The sequence below is a fragment of the Tamandua tetradactyla genome, chromosome 1 (genome assembly GCF_023851605.1).
Source record: "Tamandua tetradactyla isolate mTamTet1 chromosome 1, mTamTet1.pri, whole genome shotgun sequence".
NCBI classification, from domain to species: domain Eukaryota; kingdom Metazoa; phylum Chordata; class Mammalia; order Pilosa; family Myrmecophagidae; genus Tamandua; species Tamandua tetradactyla.
The window spans coordinates 40,562,135-40,583,031 of NC_135327.1; the positions used below are offsets into that span (position 1 = coordinate 40,562,135).

General features: G+C 42.2%; 1 protein-coding gene across 5 annotated transcripts in view; it reads right to left on the reverse strand.

Annotated features, from left to right (window-relative positions):
- RIN2 (Ras and Rab interactor 2) overlaps positions 1-20,897 on the reverse strand; it is a 286,859-nt gene that overhangs the window by 125,417 nt on the left and 140,545 nt on the right. For 3 of the 5 annotated variants that reach the window (XM_077114814.1, XM_077114813.1, XM_077114810.1), the window contains exon 3: positions 406-498. In XM_077114814.1, the coding sequence (XP_076970929.1) occupies positions 406-462 (57 nt within the window). In that variant the 5' untranslated portion in view covers positions 463-498. Of the gene's footprint in view, positions 1-405; positions 499-3,932; positions 3,964-6,343; positions 6,478-20,897 lie in introns of those variants that run through there. The other 2 variants (XM_077114811.1, XM_077114812.1) reach the window with 2 other exon arrangements.

Genomic DNA, 20,897 nt, shown 5'->3' on the forward strand with positions numbered 1-20,897 from the left:
AGGGTAAGACCCAGGAACCTGAACTATTTCATTTTGTTTAGGAGCATCCAAGTGATTCACACAATCAGGTAAAGGGTAGAACACAGAGTGAGAGCATCCATTCACCCGGGATGCAACGTTCAGCTTCCATCCTAAGACTGCCCAACCCAAAAAAGCAAAGGCTAAGCAGGTTCCAAATAACGGCCGTCTCAATCATTTTTTACACACTGTAGCATCTCTCTGTGCCAGAGCATCCCGTGCTTGTGCTGGAGCACGAAATTACAAAAACTCCAGCCTACTGTAAAACAAGCAGCTGGCCTCAGATAGGCGCCCCCAGGCCGAGCTGGCTGGGCCAGCAGAGTTCCCTGCAGCCACCCAGCAGAGCGAGCAAGCTGGCAGTTAGTCAAAACCCAGCCGTCTCTTTACCTTAAAGAAACTTCCTCGCTTGTCCAGACCTCGCGCAGCCATGGTCCAAGCTGACATTTCCCCCAGCAAGACTCTACTGCACGTCCGGGACTCCTGAAGGTAGAGACATTTTTCATGGTTAGTCCAGCCTGTAGGAAATTCCATTCTAAGCCGCAGAATACTCAAAACAACTGTCCTGCCAAAATCCTTTTCCGGCAACAACACAGTGCCATTTACTCCCCATCAAAGCCCTGCCATCTCCTTCCAGCCTGCGATTCCCCACCTCCAGCAGCAGAGCTTCTAAAGCGTGTCCCACCTCGCAGACTCAGCCCCCAGGTTCTCCGCTGCAGGCGGTCTCCAGGACCAGCTAAAGCACCATTGTTTCTCTGCGCGTTTGCGAGCCCTCGCGTTGGAGTCCCAAAGGGGCAAATAGTGGATGTCACTACGCCCGGCTCTGAAAGCTGATAGATTGAATGTGGCTGATCACAGAAAGGCGATGGAAGAATGAGGCTCTGTGGTCCCAGGAAATCCTGCAGAAATGGGATGAGGTCATCCTCAGCTCTGCTGGCCCTCTCCCCCAGGCAAGGTCAACAGAAGGGCACTGGGAAATAAATCACTCTATTTTCTCCTTCGAAATCAAGAGAGGTTTGGATGGAAGACTGTGTCACTGTTTACAGACATCAGTTCATCTAAAGGGATGGCATGTAAACAGTTCCACGACCATCCGAGGCGGGGAGGGCATCCTTTGGCATGGAGGGGAGAATGAATGGAGAGGTTCTGAATCAGGTCTGTGGCTGCTGGAGCTTGGAATTCCCCTCCCTGCAGCATCAACACCCAATAATCCTTCCTTTTGGGCCACAAGACCTTCAGTATTCATTTCTAAGTTAAATGGATGTACAACTCACACAGGTGACCTTGCCCAGGCCAGGGTGCCAGGAGGCACCTGGCTTCCAAAGCCCTCCTTAGCCACTGAAGCTGGAACAGGAGCACATCTAAAACTGCTCACACCCTCACAATCCCTTCTGCACCCCAAAACCTCCTTGGTAGGTGGTTTATCTTAACCACGTCCCCAACAGTGGAAAGGACAACAAAGGAAACGCAAAGTGAAAAGATCACAGTCAACATCAAAGAATATTAAACAAACTGTTCAGCTGTATGGTGGGGTGGGGGGAGGAGCACCAAAACCAAAGCAGCTGCCCTGCCAGTTTGCTGTTAGCTGGGTGAAACTGTGCCAGCAGTGTCAAAGGGACTTTGAAGTTGACCTCTGAGATGTTTCAACAAGCAGGAAAACAAATAATTGCAGAGGTGTGCATAGGCGTGAGTGAGCAGGGAGCTTTGGAAAGGGACCTTTCCTTTGCCCTTTATTTGCCTCTTTGTGCGCATTCATAGTGGGATGCAATGACCCATGAAATGCCATGTAGGAAAAAATAATGATATGGCACACACCAGCCCCTGCTTCTGGAACCTTCACCTGCTTTATTATTTTTCCATGGCTGAGTCACTTTAAAGGCGCCGAAGTGTCTTCCCTGTGTTTCTTTCCACTTTGGTGATGACGCTGGCCGTAGGCAAAGATCCAAGCCCCTCGTGAGAAGACCCGTGAGCTGTCCAGGGCAGCCCTGCTGACCCCACAAGCCCGGTTCTCGGGCTCAGCCTCTAAGTGGGGCCAAATTCCACGGCCTTGAAAGTCCATCAATTACTAGCAAAGCCCAAAGACTGGAGCCAGTCCAGAAAAAAAACTGTGCTGTGTTCAGAATTAAGAGCGCTTAGGAGCCACGCTGTGACCTTGGGGAGCATATGATTAACTGCTTATGCCCCACAGTACACAAATTAAAACACACAGACTTACTTCTCTTAAACCAAACCTCACATCTGTAATTCTTTTTCTGTTAGAAGTTTTCTCCAAGGGATTTGACATAGGCCAGCAGTTAAGGAGCTGCTAAGTGAGAGCCAAGATCTCATTCCTCACCCAGCCCGAAGGTGCTTTCTTTTGTTCAAGCATTCGCACACAAACTCGTTTTGATGAGCCATGGCTGGCAGGGAATTTTGCCTGTAGCAGTGGAGCACTTTGGATTCCAGAGGTTTTCTATTGTGCTTTAATTAGCTGCCTGAAAAAAGGCACGCATGCATTTTAACATGGAGCGGTCTTCAGTTAAACATCTGGCTTGAATTCCATGAGGAGCAGGCAAATTCTGCACATTTCTTCCAGAAACTGTAGGTTGCATTCCTCCCTCTTCATAAGGCAGCTCTGAGGACGGAGACCAGCAGGTGATGAGAAGGTGCTACTGCGTGTAAAACTACAGGTGAGTGTCACTGCAGGGACGTGCCACGGAATGGAACGCTGGGAGCCGTCCATCCAGCTGAGAGCACGTGGATTACCATTATTTTTTTTTAAATAAAATTCTTAAGATCCCAAAAGAAGTTCAGGTATGAGGGCCTCCCTGTTATAGCAACAGTTTCCTTCCCAGACCATCACCTCTACCCCCTGGGCTCAATACTGACAGAAAGGTCATATAATGTAAAAAGACGACCCCTCCTTTCTGCTCTCTGCTCTCAGGTTGTCCCCTAGCAGTTTCATAACCCCAGACATGGGCTTGTCTAAGAAATAAGAAAGTACCGTAGTTCAAGGGGCAGAAAAATTCCTCCAGACTTATACCAGTGGATGGCTTGTTGCTTTCCTGGTTTCCCTGAGGGTAAAGTGGATTCTTGAAAAAGCATGTCCAGTAGATCTTTCCAGATGCTGGGTAAAAGCTAGCCAAAAAAACAAAAAAAAGAAAAAAAGAAAGAAAGAAAAAGAAAAACCCTAATGGGAGCTAAAGGACACTGCAAACATTTCGGAGCTGCCAAGACTTTTCAATAACACCACTGAAAGAATGTAAACGAAGCTCAGCTCAGTAGAGGCTAAAGGACAAAAGCAGAAAGGGGACATTCCAAGCCCTCCCAGAAACGCCAGGCTCTGGCACTGCATAGGAGAGCCATGTGTCACTTTCCGTCCCCTCCCGGAACGCCCACTGAGCCACCTGGCCAGGCTGCAGGCTGTGCTGACCACCTGCTGGACAGAGACACACCCAGGCTGGCTCTCCAGCCCCCACTCTATGGGGGGCAGTCAGGGGGACAGCTGCCTGGAAGGGGACAACATACAACACACAGTCCCAGTTCCCAGTTCCTTCGCACATCAACAAAGCTAGGGTTGAGTCTGCCATTCCTACTGTTTTTGTTCTACCTGGCCCTGGGCCAAACCCTGGCAAAACAGAAGGTCTGAGGTCCACTAAGAAATGGGCTTTTCCCGTCCTGTCTTATCCCCGCCTCCCCTCCCCTTTCCTTTCTCCCCTTTATGCATTTCTTACTCACACTATGCCCTCCCGATTTTATATGCTTCAGGTCACAAGTGCAAATCCACAAGGAGAAGCAGCAATTACAATCGGATTGGAACCCACCACTCTCAAGTCCAATTTCAAAGAAACTTAGCTTATTTGATGCGGGGTGGGGGCGGGGGGGAGTCCTTGGTCCCCAGCTGCCTGGAGGTTTGGGGACGAGGGCTTTTTACTCACCCCTTCTTACTTGCTTTCTTCCTGACGGTTGAGCGAGGCAAGCCAAAGCGGACCGCAGTTCTTAGGAAACACAATTTTGTTGTTATTATTTTACAGCCAAATTCAGTGGGGGTGGGGGTGGGGGAAGCGACTCACCCCGAGGACGTCAGGTCGAGGCCATGCCTAAGAAATACACCCCATCTTTTCCTCTGGGTTCTTCAAAGGCTCTGCAGCAGGGCTTCTCGCGTTTTAATTTATTTTTTCATCTTTACTGAGTGAGGTAGACGCCAGAGAGGGCAAGTCTGTGCCAGGATCCAGGGAAGGGCACGAAATATTGCCATAATTATCTTTGTATTGCCATGGATTTTACATGTTGGACAGAAGAAAATTTATTCCAGGCTATAGCTTGATTTTCAAGTTATGTGATTTATTTCTTTGAACATCTGCATCTCTCACTATATGACGCTAGTTTTCCCTCATGCGACAGCCAAACTTTTTTTTTTTAAGTTTTAAGATCATGCAAATTTTTCATTGAAAAGGGAAACTAATTTATGGGACATTAGAAATCAGAAACACAGAGCTATATTCCCTGCCCCTTTACTCACTCACTGTGCTTTTGCACTGAATTAGGAGCAAATCCCAGGGCCTCAATTTTCCCAAGAATAACTCAGGATGATAAAATATGTATTTTTTTTCCTTAAAGCAATGAGAGCAGGGGTGACACTGTCACTTCTGCCACTTAGAGGATCGGTCTTTCATTGGGGCTAAATATTGCTGTGGAAGCCCATTACTTCCCTCCTTGGAAAACCAGTTTGCAGGCTTGCAGCGACTCCGGGCAGGTGAGGTCATCTTGTCCGTGCCACACACATCTGCCTGGTGCTCACACAGCTGAGGGAGGGACATTTCTGCCCAAGGGTGACATGTACTATCCTGGGCAGCAGGCAGGCAGCTCTGATGCTTAGAAATTCCTCCTTGGGTAGGAAACCATCTCTCTCACTTGCACCTAGTGCCCTCGTTTAACCCCCAGGGGCCATTCAGAATTAGCCCCTGCTTTTCCCTCTTCCACATTCCCGCAGACATCTGTGATGGCTCTCTCGAGTGACAGATTTTCCTGACCCATGTGTACAGCTCATGGCGTCCGGGCTGGTGGGCTCTACCCACCTGCAACACAGCTGTGATGGGAGAGGGCAGTGTTTCCCACGGGTCATTCTCTCCAGCATTTGAGGGGCCTGTGTTTTCAAACTTCCTCAGTGAAAAGCATTGCCCGTTAAGCAGTCACACGACACTGCACATGTGTGCAGTGTCTTTACACACATACAAGGAAACGCCATAAGCCATGTCAGCTCTGAACCCAAAGGATGACCATGAACTGAGAAAGGAGCCATCTGGGACGTGTGGGACGTGTGTGTCCCCCAGTCTCCACTCTCTCCCTCTTCCTCAGTAACAGAACCTCTACTTTTTAACTGGACTCGTGGCCCTCAGAATAAGACTGCATTTCTCAATTGCCCTAGCAGCGACGTTGGTCCTGTAACTGACTTATGCCAGCGGAAAGCAAGTGGAAGGACACAACTTCCAGAAACTGTCCTTAAAAGAGGGTAGCCTGCCGCCGCCTCCCTTTGTCTTCTTGCTGGCTGGAACGTGGACAGGATGGTTGGAGCCAGAGAAGGCGCCTCGGATCTTCAAATGATCTTGGTAATGGAGTGCCAGGAATGACAGAACAAATGCATGGAAGGAACCTGGGCCCCTCACCTCATGGAACATGTACCAGCATCAGGCTGATCACATCCAGACTTTTTATAGGAGAAAAACAAACATTTCTACCTTATTAAACCATTTATTTTTGAATTTCCTATCATTCTCAGTCAAACCTAATGCTTAACTAGTTTAAAAGGTGTATTACCAGTAAAAAAACATGAAAGGTCCTGGGTTTGCTAAATGATAACCCTCTGGTTTGCTTATGTCAGATGTCTCTCCAAACTTTCACCTCCCATTAGGGGACTTACTCTACCCTTTAACCACTGATAGGCTAGAAAATGCTCACCAACTGACTTTCTGGGTGAAAAAAAAAAACATGAGTTTTTAGCATATGTCTATTTTGTGCTATAAATACTCCCATCGTGATTAACTTCAAGCTACCAACGTGATGTCAATGAGCTTGCAAAATATGTGAAACTTTAACAATCAAATCTAGTGGGCAGGATTTACAAATTCTAAACCACAGGGATTCTGAAGAGGTGGCAAGCATTTGTTTGATCCCTCATAAGTCAAAGTAATAAAGGATGACAAAAGCAAGAAGCTAGATCTCTAGAGTGCTAAAACAGTTCTTCATCGGTGAAACCATACTATATGTCACTAGTATGACGTGAAATATTTCTGGTTATCATCCAACCAAGTTAAATGATGTCTATAGGGAAGCATGAAGGAAGCCGTACATTTAAGTTGTTATTGTAGACATCGTATGTTCCATTTCTTTAGCGTTGGAGGAGAAAAAGAAGAAAAGATTTTCTCTTAGACAATCAGACGTGGGAGAGCCTCCCTGCTTTATGCCCTGTAGCATCTCCAGTACCTGAAACAGCACATAGTACCATCTGCTCAATAGATGCTTACTGGATGAGTAAGTGAATGAGATTTTACAGAGAAGTCATTGAGGCTGAAAGGAAGGCTTTTTAAAGAGTAGCATCCTCAAAACATTAGAAGAGGGAGGTGCAACCGTGGCTTAGTGGCAGAGTTCTTGCCTGCCCTGCCAGAGACCCGGGTTTGATTTCCAGAGCCTGCCCATGCCAAAACAAAACATTAGAAGACAGGAAGAGCCACAGTTTCAAGGATGACAAGGTAAGCTCAAACACCAGGAAAGCACACACCACGCTGTTGACCCACATAATTTGCTGGAAGAAAACATTTTTAATACCATTTTGAAACATGAGAAAGTCCACATGTTCTCTCTGTGTTTGGATTTTTTCTGCACAGTCTGTGATCTGGAGGCTTTCCTCCCTTATAACATACGACCCTATTCTGTTCTTTACCAGTGTCTGGCAAATTGTGTTTCTCTTTCATTTTTGCCCAAATTAGAATTCTTGGGAAGTCTCCAGGTATGTGTGTCCAAGCCATTGCATCACTGCTTGAGAGCACAGAACCAAAAATCCCACTAGAACATATGCAAAACTCCCACTGAAATACAACTGGCCAGGTAGCTCAACTTCTCCATGTGTATGCATATGTACGTGCTTCTATGTGTTATGGAGGGTAAGGCTTTAAAATTCCCATCCTTGCTTCTAAGAAGTGGGTGGGAGAACATATGACCCTTGTCTGAAGAACGCCCTCCTTCAAGCCTACAGATTCCTTGTTGAATTGTCAGTGGAAGCCTACCATCCAACATTCAAGAAACAACATTCCATGACACCTTCTAAAAATAGCAAATGCTCTATTATTAACTAATACCACTCCATAGCCAGAATCGAGAAATTATCAAGAGAGATGCATAAGGAGAGAGTTGCGTTCCAAAATAGTTTAATATTTTATCTATCTACAAAAGTCATGGAGAATTACTACAACTCAAGATCAAAAAGACAAATAATCCAATTAAAAAAGGGGCAAAGGACTTGAATAGACATTTCTCCAAAGAAAATATACAAATGACCAATAAGCACAGGATAGGATCTTCACTATCATTGGTCATCAGGAAATGCAAATGAAAACCACAATGAAATACCACTTCACAGCCCACTAGGGTGGCTATTATTTAAAAAATAGAAAGTAAGTGTTGCCAAGCATGCAGACAAATTGGGACCCTAATACATCATTGGTGGTCATGTTAAATGGTGCCCTGCTGTGAAAAACAGTTTGGCAGCTAGTTACCCACAAAGTTTAACACAGAAGTACCATATGACCTGGAAATCCCACTTTTAAGTTTTTATTTATTTATTATTTTTATTTTTTAAATGACATTTATTGCTTACTTCTGATTATGTAATGATTGAGATTTTAAAAATCGGTACAAATTAAGTATATCCTGCTGAAATGTTTCCTTTGTGGTTTTTTAATTCTTATTTTTAACTCCTTTTACTGTGTAGTATAACATACACACAAAGCAAAGAAATAAAAAAGCAATAGTTTTCAAAGCACTCTTCAACAAGTAATCACAGGACAGATCCCAGAGTTTATCACAGGCTACCATACCATCCTTTCATATTTTTGTTTCTAGCTGCTTCAGAATATAGTAGCCTAGAGGGCTTAACTGTTTTTTTATCATTACAATCGGCTTTTTTTTCCTTCTATTTTTGTGAAAAATAATACAAACCCAAAAAAGCTATAAATCTCAAAGCACAGCACCACAATTAGTTGTAGAACATATTTCAGAGTTTGATATGGATTGCAATTTTACAATTTTAGGTTTTTACTTCTAGCTGCACTAAAATACTGGAGACTAAAAGAGGTATCAATGGAATGATTCAGGATTCATAGTCATTTGTTAAATCCTATCTTCTCTGTATAACTCCACCATCACCTTTGATCTTTCCATCCCTCTCTTTAGCAATGTTTGGGCTATAGGAATTCTACATTTTTCATATTGGAAGGGTCTGTCACTAATATGGAGTAGGAAGAGGGAACTATCTGATGTTCTGGAGAGGCTGGCTAGGTTTCAGGACCTACCTGGACCAGGGACCCATCAGGAGGTTGTTGGTTTCTGGAAAGTTACTCTAGTGCATGGAACCCTTGTGGAATCTTATATATTGCCCGAGGCGTTCTTTAGGATTGGCTGGAATGGTCCTGCTTGGGGGTTGACAGGTTATGATAGGTAGCAAGGTCTACCTGAAACTTGCATAAGACCAACCTCCAGAGTAGCCTCTCGACTCTATTTTAACTCTCTCTGCCACTGATACTTTATTTATTTTATTTTTTTTAAAAACATTAACATATATGATCAGTAATTCACAATGTCATCACTTAGTTGCATATTCATCATTTCTTAGAACATTTGCATCAATTCAGAAAAAGAAATAAAAAGACAACAGAAAAAGAAATAAAATGAAAACAGGAAGAAAAAAAAAGATTATACATACCATACCCCTTACCTCTTGCTTACATTAGCATTTCAAACTAAATTTATTTTAACATTTGTTCCCCCTGTCTGTTGACAGGGTAGATAAAAGGAGCATCAGACACAAGGTTTTCACAATCACACAGTCACATTGTGAAAGCTATATCATTATTCAATCATCCTCAAGAAACATAGCTACTGGAACACAGCTCTACATTTTCAGGCAGTTCCCTCCAGCCTCTCCATTACATCTTGAATAACAAGGTGATATCTACTTAATGCATAAGAATAACCTCCAGGATAACCTCTCGACTCTGTTTGGAATCTCTCAGTCACTGCCACTTTGTCTCATTTCACTCTTCCCCTTTTTGGTTGAGAAGGTTTTCTCAGTCCGTTGATGCTGAGCCTCAGCTCATTCTAGGATTTCTGTCCCACGTTGCCAGGGAAGTCCACACCCCTGGGAATCATGTCCCACGTAGACAGGGGGAGGGTGATGAGTTTGCTTGTTGTGTTGCCTGGAGAGAGAGGCCACATCTGAGCAACAAAAGAGGCTCTCTTGGGGGGTGACTCTAATACCTAAATTTTAAGTAGACTTGACTTATCCTTTGTGGGGTTAAGTTTCATATGAACGAACCCCAACATTGGGGGCTCAGCCTATAGCTTTGGTTGTCCACACTGCTGTGAGAATATCAAGAATTCAACTTGGGGAAGTTGAATTTCTCCCCGTTCTCACCATTCCCCGAAGGGGACTTTGCAAATACTTTCCCACTCACTGATTAAATCACTCTGGGATTCATCGGGGCATCATTGTGGACAAACCAAAAAATCTCATGTCCTACCTGAGATTCCAAGTACTTATGGCATTCAATCAAACTATCTACATAAGTTATATTAGGAAATGCACTAGTCAAAATATAAATTTTGGACCAAATAAACATTTTTTTGCTTTAGTCTCATACACAAGGCGAGATTTTAAAATATTAATTACCATCTATTTTCAGCACCCTGCAGTAATGACATTCCTTTGTTCTTCCTCATGCAAAAAAAATTTTTAAATTTGTACATTTAGTCACTATTATTATACACTCTAGGCATTCCTAGATTATACCAACTGATACTTTATTAATTGTACTTCTTTTCCCCCTGTTGGTCAGTATGGAATTGTTGATTCCACAGTGCCAGGTCTGGATTCATCCCTGGGAGTCATCTCCCACATCACCAAGGAAACTTTCACCCCTGGAAGTCATATCCCATGTAATGGGGAGGGCAACAATTTCACTTGCAGAATTGGGCTTAGAGAGTGAGGCCACATCTGAGCAACAAAAGAGGTCCTCCAAAAGTTAACTCTCAGGCATGCCTATAGGTAGTCTAAGCTTCTCTGCTACCCACATAAGCTTCATAAGAGTAAGCCTCATGATTGAGGGCATGGCCTATTGATTTGGTTATCCCTAAAGTTTGACACAGTATAAGGGGATTCCTGATGTAAAGTTTAATAGTTCCATATTCTTTCTTCCATCCCTCAGGGGACATTGCCAATACATTTTTTTTTTTTTTGCCAGTACTTTTTGATTATCTGCTTAATATACTCTAGGATGTATGCAGGCATTACAATAATCTATACAGGATTAAAGGACCTCTTTCCTATTCTGGGCTCCCTGTGTTTCAATTGTTCAAATGAACTATATAGATAGGTTGAATTATATTATGCACTACAGAAAATTTCAGTTTCAGACCAAATAAACCTTTCTTCCATTGGTCTCAAAGAGTATGTGTGGTTCTAAAACATAGACACTGTCTTCCTTACCCCTATGTTAGGAATTACTTTAACCCCAACCTGTTTGGCTTCCTTCTTATCTCTAAATATCAGGTTATATATATAAAACAGCCTCTCAAAATCCAGAAATCCTAAAATCACCACTCCGGACTTAATGTGTCTGCTTTATAAGCTTACAATCTAGGCCCCTGTTTTCTTATAAGCATTTTCTAAAAGTGACCATACCATTCTTGTTCTTTTGTTTCTGGCTTATTTTGTCTCATCAAATGTCCCACATGTTCATTCACATCGTTGCATGCGTCACGACTTTGTTCCTTTTTGTAGCAGCACAACCTTTGTTCATAAGTATACACCATCATTTGCCATTCTACTTCTCCATCAGTGCATCCTTAAGCCACCTGCAGTCATCGGGCATCATAGAGGGCCCAAAGTCCACAGTCTATCAACATTCTCAATTTTAGATAATTTCATTGTTCCCAAGACAAAGAAAACCAACAAACACACCCTCACCAAATAGGAAATCTAAACTTCCTCTTAACTCTTGTCCCTCCCCCCATTATTTAATTCTGCTGGTGCTGCGGTAGTGCTGATGGTTTCCTTTTGAACATAGCTCATAGCATGCAATAGCAGTTTTCCCCCTGTACCCTGGAATTTGACACTCTTTGTACAAGAATCATACCTTTGGAGTAATTATTGTAAGAACTAATTCATATTTTAAGTGTTAATCAGTGGGATACGTAGGTCTACACAACCCCTTTTAATCTTGTTCATCTTCAATTTGGTAATATTACTAATAGACCCACCAGAGAACCACCTTCACTCCCATTTATTCCCTTATATTGGAGTTCAACTTCATTAGCTAACAGTTCACCTATCTCTAGCTTCTATGTAGGGCTAAGTTTCCTATAATCTGTATTAAAAGCCTCTGCTTATACCTTTATGCTGGTCATAAAAGTGGAATCTTATAGTACCTACCCTTTTGTTTCTGCCTAATTTCACTCAGCATTATGTCCTCAATCTTATCCATCTTGCCATGTGCTTCAGGACGTTATTTTGTCTTACCGCTGCATGATATTCCATTGTATGTATATACCACGATGATCCATTCACCTGTTGATGTGCATTTGGTTTGTTTCCATTTTCTGGCAATTGTGAATAATGCTGCTATGAACACTGGTGTACAAATGTCAGTTTGTGTCATTTTGACAGACTGCGGACTTTGGGCCCTCTATGATGCCTGATGACTGCAGGTGGCTGAAGGATGCACCGATGGAAAAGTAGATTGGTGAACGGTGGTGTGTACTTATGGACGAAGGTTGTGCTGCTACAAGTAGTGCTATTGCTAGGTCATAGAGCAACTCAATATTTAGTTTCTTGAGGAACCGCCAAACAGTCTTTCACAGTAGCTGCACTCATTATGCATTCTCAACAGCAGTGCCTAAGTGTCCAGGTTTCTCCATATCCTTTTCAACATTTATAGTTTCCTGTTCGTTTAGTAGCAGCCATTCTTATAGGTGTGAGGTGGTATCTCATTGTAGTCTTGAATTACATTTCCCTTATAACCAATGAAAATAAGCATCTCTACATGTGCTTTTGAGCCATCTGTATTCGCTCTTCAGAAAAATGACTATTCATATCTTTAGCCCATTTTATAATTCGATTGTTTGTTCTTTTGTTGTTGAGTTGTATGATTTCTTTGTATATATACAGGAAATCAAAGCTTTGTCCAATATATGATTTCCAAATATTTTCTCCCATTGTGTTGGCTGCCTCTTCACCTTTTGACAAAGTCTCTTGAAGTACAGAAGCATTTGATTTAGAGGAATTCCCATTTATCTATTTTTTTCTTTTGCTGCTTGTGCTTTGGGTGTAAAGTTTAGGAAGCTACCTCCTACTACTCAGACTTGAAGGTGTTTCCCTACATTTTCTTCTAGAAGCTTTGTGGCACTAGTTCTTATATTTAGGTGTTTGATCCACTTTGAGTTAATTTTTGTGTAGGGTGTAAGATAGGGGTCCTCCTTCATTCTTTTGGCTATTGATATCCAGTTCTTCCATGCCCAGTTATTGAAAAGACTATATTGTCCCAGGGCAGAGGATTTGGGGGCCTTGTCAAAAATCAGTTGGCCATAGATTTGGTGGACTATTTCTGCACTCTCCATTTGATTCCATTGGTCAATACTTCTATCACTGTGCCAGTACCATTCTGTTTTGACAACTATGGCTTTATAATAGGGTTTTAAAGTCAGGGAGTGTTAATCCTCCCACTTCATTCTTCTTTTTTAGGATGCTTTTAACTATTCGAGATCTGTTTCCCTTCCAGATGAATTTGGTAATTAGCTTTTCCAAATCTTCAAAGTAGGTTGTCAAAATTTTGATTGGTACTCTGTTGAATCTGTACATCAATTTGGGGAGAATTGACATCTTAACTATATTTAGCCTTCCTATCCATGAGCAGGGAATATCTTTCCAGCTATTTAGATCTCCTTTGATTTCATTTAGCAATCTTATGTAGTTTTCTGTGTACAAGTCCTTCATGTCCCTAGTTAAGTTCATTCCTAAGTATTTCATTCTTTTAGTTGCTATTTTGAATGAAAATTTTCCCTTAACTGACTTCTCAGCCAGGTCATTGCTTATGTATAGAAATGTTACTGATTTTTGCACATTAATTTTATATCCCGCCACCTTGCTGAATTTATTTATTAGCTCAATAACTTTGCTGTAGATTTCTCAGGATCTTCCAAGTAGAGGATCATATCATCTGCAAACAATGAGAGTTTTACTTCTTTCTTCCAATTTGGATGTCTTTTATTTCTTTGACCTGCCTGATTGTTCTAACTACAACTTCTAGCACAATGTTGAATAATTGTGGTGACAGTGGGCATCCTTGTCTTATCCTGACCTTAGGGGGAAAGCTTTCAGTCTCTCTCCATTGAGTATGGCACTAGCTATCGGTTTTTCCTATATTCCCTTTATCATATTGAGGTAGTTACTATTGATTCCTATCTTTTGGAGTGTTTTTATCGAAAAGGATGCTGAATTTTGTCAAATGCTTTTTCAGCATCTATCGAGATGATCATGTGATTTTTCACTTTTGATTTGTCAATGTGCTGTATTACATTAATTGATTTTCTTATGTTGAACTATCCTTGCATTTCTGGTATAAACCCCACTTGGTATGGTGTAAAATTCTTTTAATGTGTTCTTGGATTCACTTTGCTTATATTTTATTGAGAATTTTTGCATCTAGGTTCATTAGGGAAATTGGCCTGAACTTTTACTTTCTTATAGCATCTTTACTTGGTTTTGGTATTAAAATGATATTAGTTTCATAAACTGAGTTAGGTAGAGTTCCTTTTTCCTCAATTTTTTTTGAAAAGTTTGAGCAGGATTGGTATTATTAGTTCTTTTGAAAATTTTGATAAAATTCCCCTGTGAAGCCATCTAGCCCTGGGTTTTTCTTTGCAGGAAGATTTTTGATAGCTGATTGAATCCCTTTATTTGTGATTGGTTTGTTGAGATCTTCCATTTCTTCCTAAGCCAGTGTAGATTGTTTGTGTGTCTCCAGGAATTTGTCCATTTCATCTAAGTTGTCTAGTCTGTTGGTGTATAGTTGTTCATAGTAACCCCTGTCATTCTGATTTTGTTTATTTGCATTCTCTCTCTTTTTTTTTTTTTTTTTTTTTTGTCAGTCTTGCTAGTGGCCCATCAATTTTATTGATTTTCTCAAAGAACCAGTTTTGGTTTTATTGATTTTTTCTATTGTTCTTTTGTTCTGCCATTCATTCATCCCTGCTTTAACCTTTGTTATTTCTCTTCTTCTATTTCCTTTGGGGTTAGTTTGCTGTTCTTTCTCAAGTTCCTCCAGGTGTGCTGTTAAGTCGTTGATTTTTGTCCTTTCTTACATTTTTTAATATAAGTATTTAGGGCAAAAACTCTCCCTCTCGGCACAGCCTTTGCTGCATCACATAAGTTCTGATAAGTTTTATTCACATTTTCATTCATCTTCGGATAGCTACTGATTTCTCTATCAATTTCTTCTTTGACCCACTAATTGTTTAAGAGTGTGTTATTTAATCTCCATATATTTGTGAATGCTCCAGTTCTTTGATGGTTATTGAGATCCAGCTTCATCCCATTCTGATCAGAGAAAGTGCTTTGAATAATTTCAATGTTTTTAAATTTATAAAGACCTGTTTGTGCCCCAGCATATGATCTATCCTGGAGAATGTTCCATGAGCACTAGAGAAAAATGTATATTCTTCTGCTTTGGGATGCAATGACCTATATATGTCTTTTCAGTCTAATTCATTTATCAAGTTATTTAACTTCTCTATTCCCTTGTTGATCTTCTGTCTGGTTGTTCTATCTATAGAGGAGAGTGGTGTATTGAAATCTCCTACTGTTATTATTGAAACCTATTGCTCCCTTCAGTTTTGCCAATGTCTGTCTCATACTTTGGAGCTCCTTGATTGGAAGCATAAACATTTATGATTGCTATATCTTCTTGGTGAATTGACCCTTTAATTGGTATATAGTGCTCTTTGTCTCTTATGATGTTTTTATAGTTAAAGTCTATTTCTCTGATATTACTATAGCTATTCTTGCCTTCTTTTCTTTTGGTTACAACTTGCGTGGAAAATCTTTTTCCATCCTTTCATTTTCAATCTATTTGTATCCTTATGTCTAAGATGAGTCTCTTGTAAGCAGCATATAGCTGGATTATGTTTCTTAATCCATTCTGCCAATCTGTATCTTTTAATTGGTAAGTTTAGTCCGTTAACATTCAAAGTTATTATTGAATAGGCGTTTCTTGAATCCACCATCTTATCTTTTGTGTATTATTTGTCAGATCTGTATATTCTTTTCTCTCTTTCTCTTCATATTCTTTAAATTATCCATAGTGGTACTCTTCAATTCTGTGCCCCCCTCCAGATCTCCCTCTCCTGTCTTTTTTTTCAGCCAGCAGAAAACTCCTTTTAGTATTTCTTGTAGGGCTGGTCTCTTGTTGGCAAATTCTTTCAGTATTTGTTTGTTGTGAAAACTTCAATCTCTCCCTCAGTTTTTTTCACATGGGCAGACTCTGGGAATCAAACCTGGGTCTCTAGCATGGCAGGCGAGAACTTTGCCAGTGAGCCACCGCTGCCTGCCCTCTCCCTCAGTTTTGAAGGACAATTTTGCTGGGTACAGAATTCTTGGATGGAAGTCTTTCTCTTTCAGGATCTTGAATATATCATACCACTGCCTTCTCGCCTCCAGGGTGCTAGTTGAGTAGTCTGAACTCAGTCTTATTTGATTTCCCTTGTAGGTAGTAGATTGTTTTTCTCATATCACTTTCAGAATTTTCTGCTTCTCTTCAACATTTGACAGACTGATTAGTATGTGCCTTGGGGAAGGCCTATTTGGATTTATTTTGTTTGAAGTTCTTTGGGTTTCTCTGACTTGTATATTTATGTCCTTTATGAGGGTTGGGAAGTTTTCCCCCATTATACCCACAACTACTCTTCCTAGCTCTTTACTCCTCTCTTTGCCTTCTGGGATACCAACAATTCTTATATTTGTGCACTTTGTTTTGTCTGTCATTTCCCTGAGATCCAATTCAATTTTTTCCATCTTTTTTTGCCATTTGTTGTTTTGAGTCTTTGAAGTCAGTTATCCTGTCCTCTATATCACTTATTCTTCTTCTGTCTCTTCAAATCTGGTGTTGTGTGCCTCTAGTATGTTTCTTATTTGGTCAACAGAATCTTCAATCTCTGTGATATCTGCTATTTTTCTATTTATTCTTTCAAATTTCTTTGTATGCTCTTCTACGGTCTTCTTGATCTCCTTTATGTCATTTGCTATCCCACTTATTTTATTAAGTAGAGTTGTATGAACATCTCTGATTAGTTGTTCCAACGTCTGTGTTTCCTCTGGTGTTTTAATTTGGTCATTAGGCAAGGCTATATCTGTCTATATTGTGATATGCTTAGTGATCTTCTGCTGTCTTCATGGCATGTAAATATCTTGATTGATTTATTTTGGGAGTTGATTTCTTTCAGTAGTCTAAGGCTTTGTGTTTGTGGGATGGTTGTACAGTAGGGAGCAGGGTATGGGGTGAGGGCACTCAGTGTGGTAGTTTGTCTTAGGGCAAGTATAGGTGCAGGTTGGGGATGCTTCTGAATGTCGGCACCCAGCGGCCAGGAAGGATGTAGCTGTGCGGGTGCACTGGTCTGGAAGGCATAACCTGGTGTGCGCTAGTCTAAGGCACAAGGCCCTTTGTGTGCATACATGGAGCTGTGGCAGCAGGTCGGCATTACGCCTTCATGGATTGGGGGCAGATGTGACCCGACTGTGCAGTTTGGCACTTTCTCAGAGCAGGGAAGTGAGGCTGAGGGCTATGTGCATGCACAGTTCTAGGTCTGCTGTAAAGTGTAGTTACCAGAGCTGAATGACATGACTGGGGGTCTGTGCATATGGATGGGCCTAGGAGTACCATAAACTGATGTTCAGAGCTTGGAGGGGGGCGGTTAGGCTGTGCGACCTTATGGGCGGGGAGCAGGGGTAGCCTAGGTATGGAGATTAGTGCCTGCAGTCTTTATGTGATGTCAATAGCCTGCAGGGAACAGGGAGAGGGAGGTAGTACTTGGAAGGGGTGCAGGAGAGGTGTGTTGAGCTGCACTTGTAGTGGGGATGTGGGGCAGGTATGTGCACTGGGCTAGGGGTGGGGTGCCTGGAGTGCAGGGAATGGCAACTGGTGATGGGGTTCGGGTGCATGGGGTGTGGGGTGGGTCACCAGTAATGGAGCCACACTGGTGAGGGTAGGGTGTCCAAGGAACATGGCCTGGCTTACTTCCTAGTCCCCAGCTCCCATTGTGCACTCCCATGGGTTCTGCACCTCTGCACCAGGCTCCAGCTTTCTGCCTCTCAGTTCCTCAGTCTCCAACCAGGGCCGCCCTGTGTGGTGCAGAAGGCTCTCTCAGGTCAGCCACAGTCCTGAATCACTGCCTCAGTCACCATCCTGTCTGTTCTCTAACTTTTCCATGGAGCAGGGTAATCTCGAGCTACTCTATTAGCCCAACTTCCAGGAAGTCCCCCACTTTTAAGTTTATACCCAAAAGAATTGAAAGCAGGGACTCAAACAAATATTTACATACCAATGTTCACAGTAGCATTATTCACAATTGCCAAAAGGTAGAAGCAACCCAAGCGTCCTTCAACAGATAAACAGATAAACAAAACGTGGTATATCCATACAATGGAATACTATTCAGCTGTAAAAAGTAATGAAGCTTTCATACATGCTACAACATACATGAACCTTGAAGACATCACATTGAGTGAAATAAGCTAGACACAGAAAGACAAATATTGTATACCTAGGATAAGCAAATTCATAGAGACAGCCAGTACATTACAGTTCCCAGGAGCTGGGCGTGAGGGGAATGGGGAGTTACTGCTTAAGGAGTGCAGAGTTTCTGTTTGGGTAATGGATGTTGGCAATGGTATCAAATACTATGGACATAACTAATAACACTGGATTTTATACTTGAAAGTGGGTAAGATGGGAAATTTTGAGTTGTATCAATTTTACTACAATAAAAAGTTAAAAAAGAAAAGAAAAGAAAATGGAAACCCACACAGCTCAGGAAGGCTCTCAGTGATATCTGCTGCTATCACCCATAATGTGGATTTTAAATCGGGTGTTCAGACATGTTTAGAAGTCTTTCATGTCTTCTGTTGGAAGAGAGACATACATATGCTTGAGGTATTTCACAAATCCAGTTGCAAGTTACTCAGTTTTGCACAGGTTGCAACTCCCAAATAGTTTCTGCCAGGCCTTCTCTGAGCCTTAGGGTTTGCTTCTCAGTGGCCTACCCCACTGCAAGCCTTTCGTTCAGACTCCTCAAGAGTCCTGTGCTGAAATTCTGGGACAGGGAGTGATCCTAAACCTACTTCATGACCAGTCTCCCTCCTCTCCCTACTCCACAAGGGTCTCACATGCACACCAGTGGACACCACAGCCTTCACGTCCAAGCATCTTTTATTCCCTTCCAAACCTTCCCCTCTATGGATGTCAAACAGTAGCAGAGTCAACCATTGCAAGAAAGGACTTGAGGGAGGGTCCTACACTTGATGGAAGCAGGCATGGGGCCACTGGAGCAGGGATTCTACAGTTCTGGGTATCTGGACATGTTGTAGGGAGGAGGTGAATGTGGGCTCCAGGTTGGCCTTCTCCCTCATTGGGAAGGTGCAGCTGGAGATGGGACAGAGCCCAGGGTAGAGAACTCTCTTGCCCATGTCTTAGGGTCTCCTAGTTGGGCAGGCTGGATCATCTCAGGCACCCCCATGGGATGGACATTGCCCCCACTAATGCTTTTAGCCTCCCCCACCCTAATCCAATCATGGTGGAAGGTTCCTGCCCAGGTGCCCCAGTGAGAAAAGAGACCAGCTTAGATTCAACATCCCCAAGGTATCTTCATTTCTCTCTAACTCTTGATTACAGTTTAAGAGGTCATTGCTTTCTCCTTGAAAGCTTCCTGGGTATTGTGTTCCTTCCTCTTTCTTCTCTCCCCTTCTCTGGGCTATTCCAAAATAATATCATTTTAGCCTCTTCACTTTGGACCCCTCCATTCTTAGTCCTGAACCAGCTGTCTTTCCCCTCCAAGTATCTACATCTTGGAGGTCAAAACACATCCAGTATGCATTGAAAAACCTGCCTGTGGCCTGAGATCAAGTCCTTATATGCACAGTTTCTTGGGGGATGGGGTAATTTTATGACCCCTCTACAATCAGTACCTACTGTCCTCCAATTACTACAGACAATAAAAAACTGGAGAACATTCCAGAGAATGCTTTTTTCTTCCCAAACATGTTTTTTTTTTCTCCAAAGAGCTAAAAGTGTTTTCTTGCTACATCCAAAAAGAGAGTTTACATCTGCTTCAACACTGGGCTCTATCAACCTCCTCTCCCTCCTGGCTGAGCTAGTCCAACTGGGTGGCTTTGGATCTCTCTATAGCTAACTCTCCATTACTCCAGGGACAGTGAGCCAGTTCATGTATGGTGTTTTTATTTGCAAAGAGCTTTTACCCATATATCCGCATCTGCTTGGCAGTTTCAATATCACATGTTGTGAGGTACCTATCTCTACAGAGATGAGCCTCACCTACAGCCAGAAGCTTCCAGTCTAACCAAGGCTTTCTCCAGGTTTGAGTGTTTTGTTTTCCCACCTGCTGTTTTTGCTCTTCTTATTATTGTTATTATATCCCATTATTATTTCAGCAGGGTGTGCACATGGAATAGAGGTCAAATCATTCAGTTCGCAGACTTGTGTATTCATTCTGGATCGCAACTATTTATTTTGTCTGGTTTCAATATAAAAACCAAGAAGGTTTAGTGGAGTCCTCGTCCTCCTGTCCTACTTCCCTTTTTGAACTCAGAATATTTAACTACCAAAAAAAAGTACATCAAGAAGCAATTTTTTTTAGTTTCTTTCTCTAAAATTCATTTTTAGTTTCTTTCTCTAAAATTTAGCTTCAAACGCTGACTTCCCATTTCACTTCAAATGCTGATTTCCCATTTAACATTCCATTCCTCTAAATTCCTTGCTCCCCCTTCTGCTAATGACAACTCCAGACTTGAAACCTTAGGAGGGGATAGGGAGTGGGATAAGGGGGGGAGACTTGGCTCTTTCCTCACTTCATAGGGCACATCAATCACTCAGTAGTTCTGCTGAGTCCTCTTGTCAAAAGGACTTTATTCTAATTCCAACCCCCTCAGGCCTTGGATTTGGGAACGTAATGATTTCAGCAGCTCCTAACATCTGTGCATCTTCATCGCCTGCCTCTCTTCCATTCCATCCTGCAGGCCCACGCCAAAAGAACGGTCCTTTCCAGCATATTGTGTCTGCTTGCAACCCACTTATTATTTAATATCTATATTCCCTGGCTAGGTATTCACATCCCTTTTGATCTGTTTCCAACCCAACCTTCCAATCTCAGCTATTATGACCCAACAGCCCTCAATTCTCACCAGGTCTCTATGTGCAGTGAAACCTGCCTTGGTCTGAATTCCCAGGAAGCCAACTCTGAGACCAGGATTGTTGCGTAAGAAGTTCATTTAGGTGAAGGGAGACAGGCACTGGGGAGAAAGGGATAAGACAGTATAAAGGGTATACTGCTGATGTCAAAAAATTTGT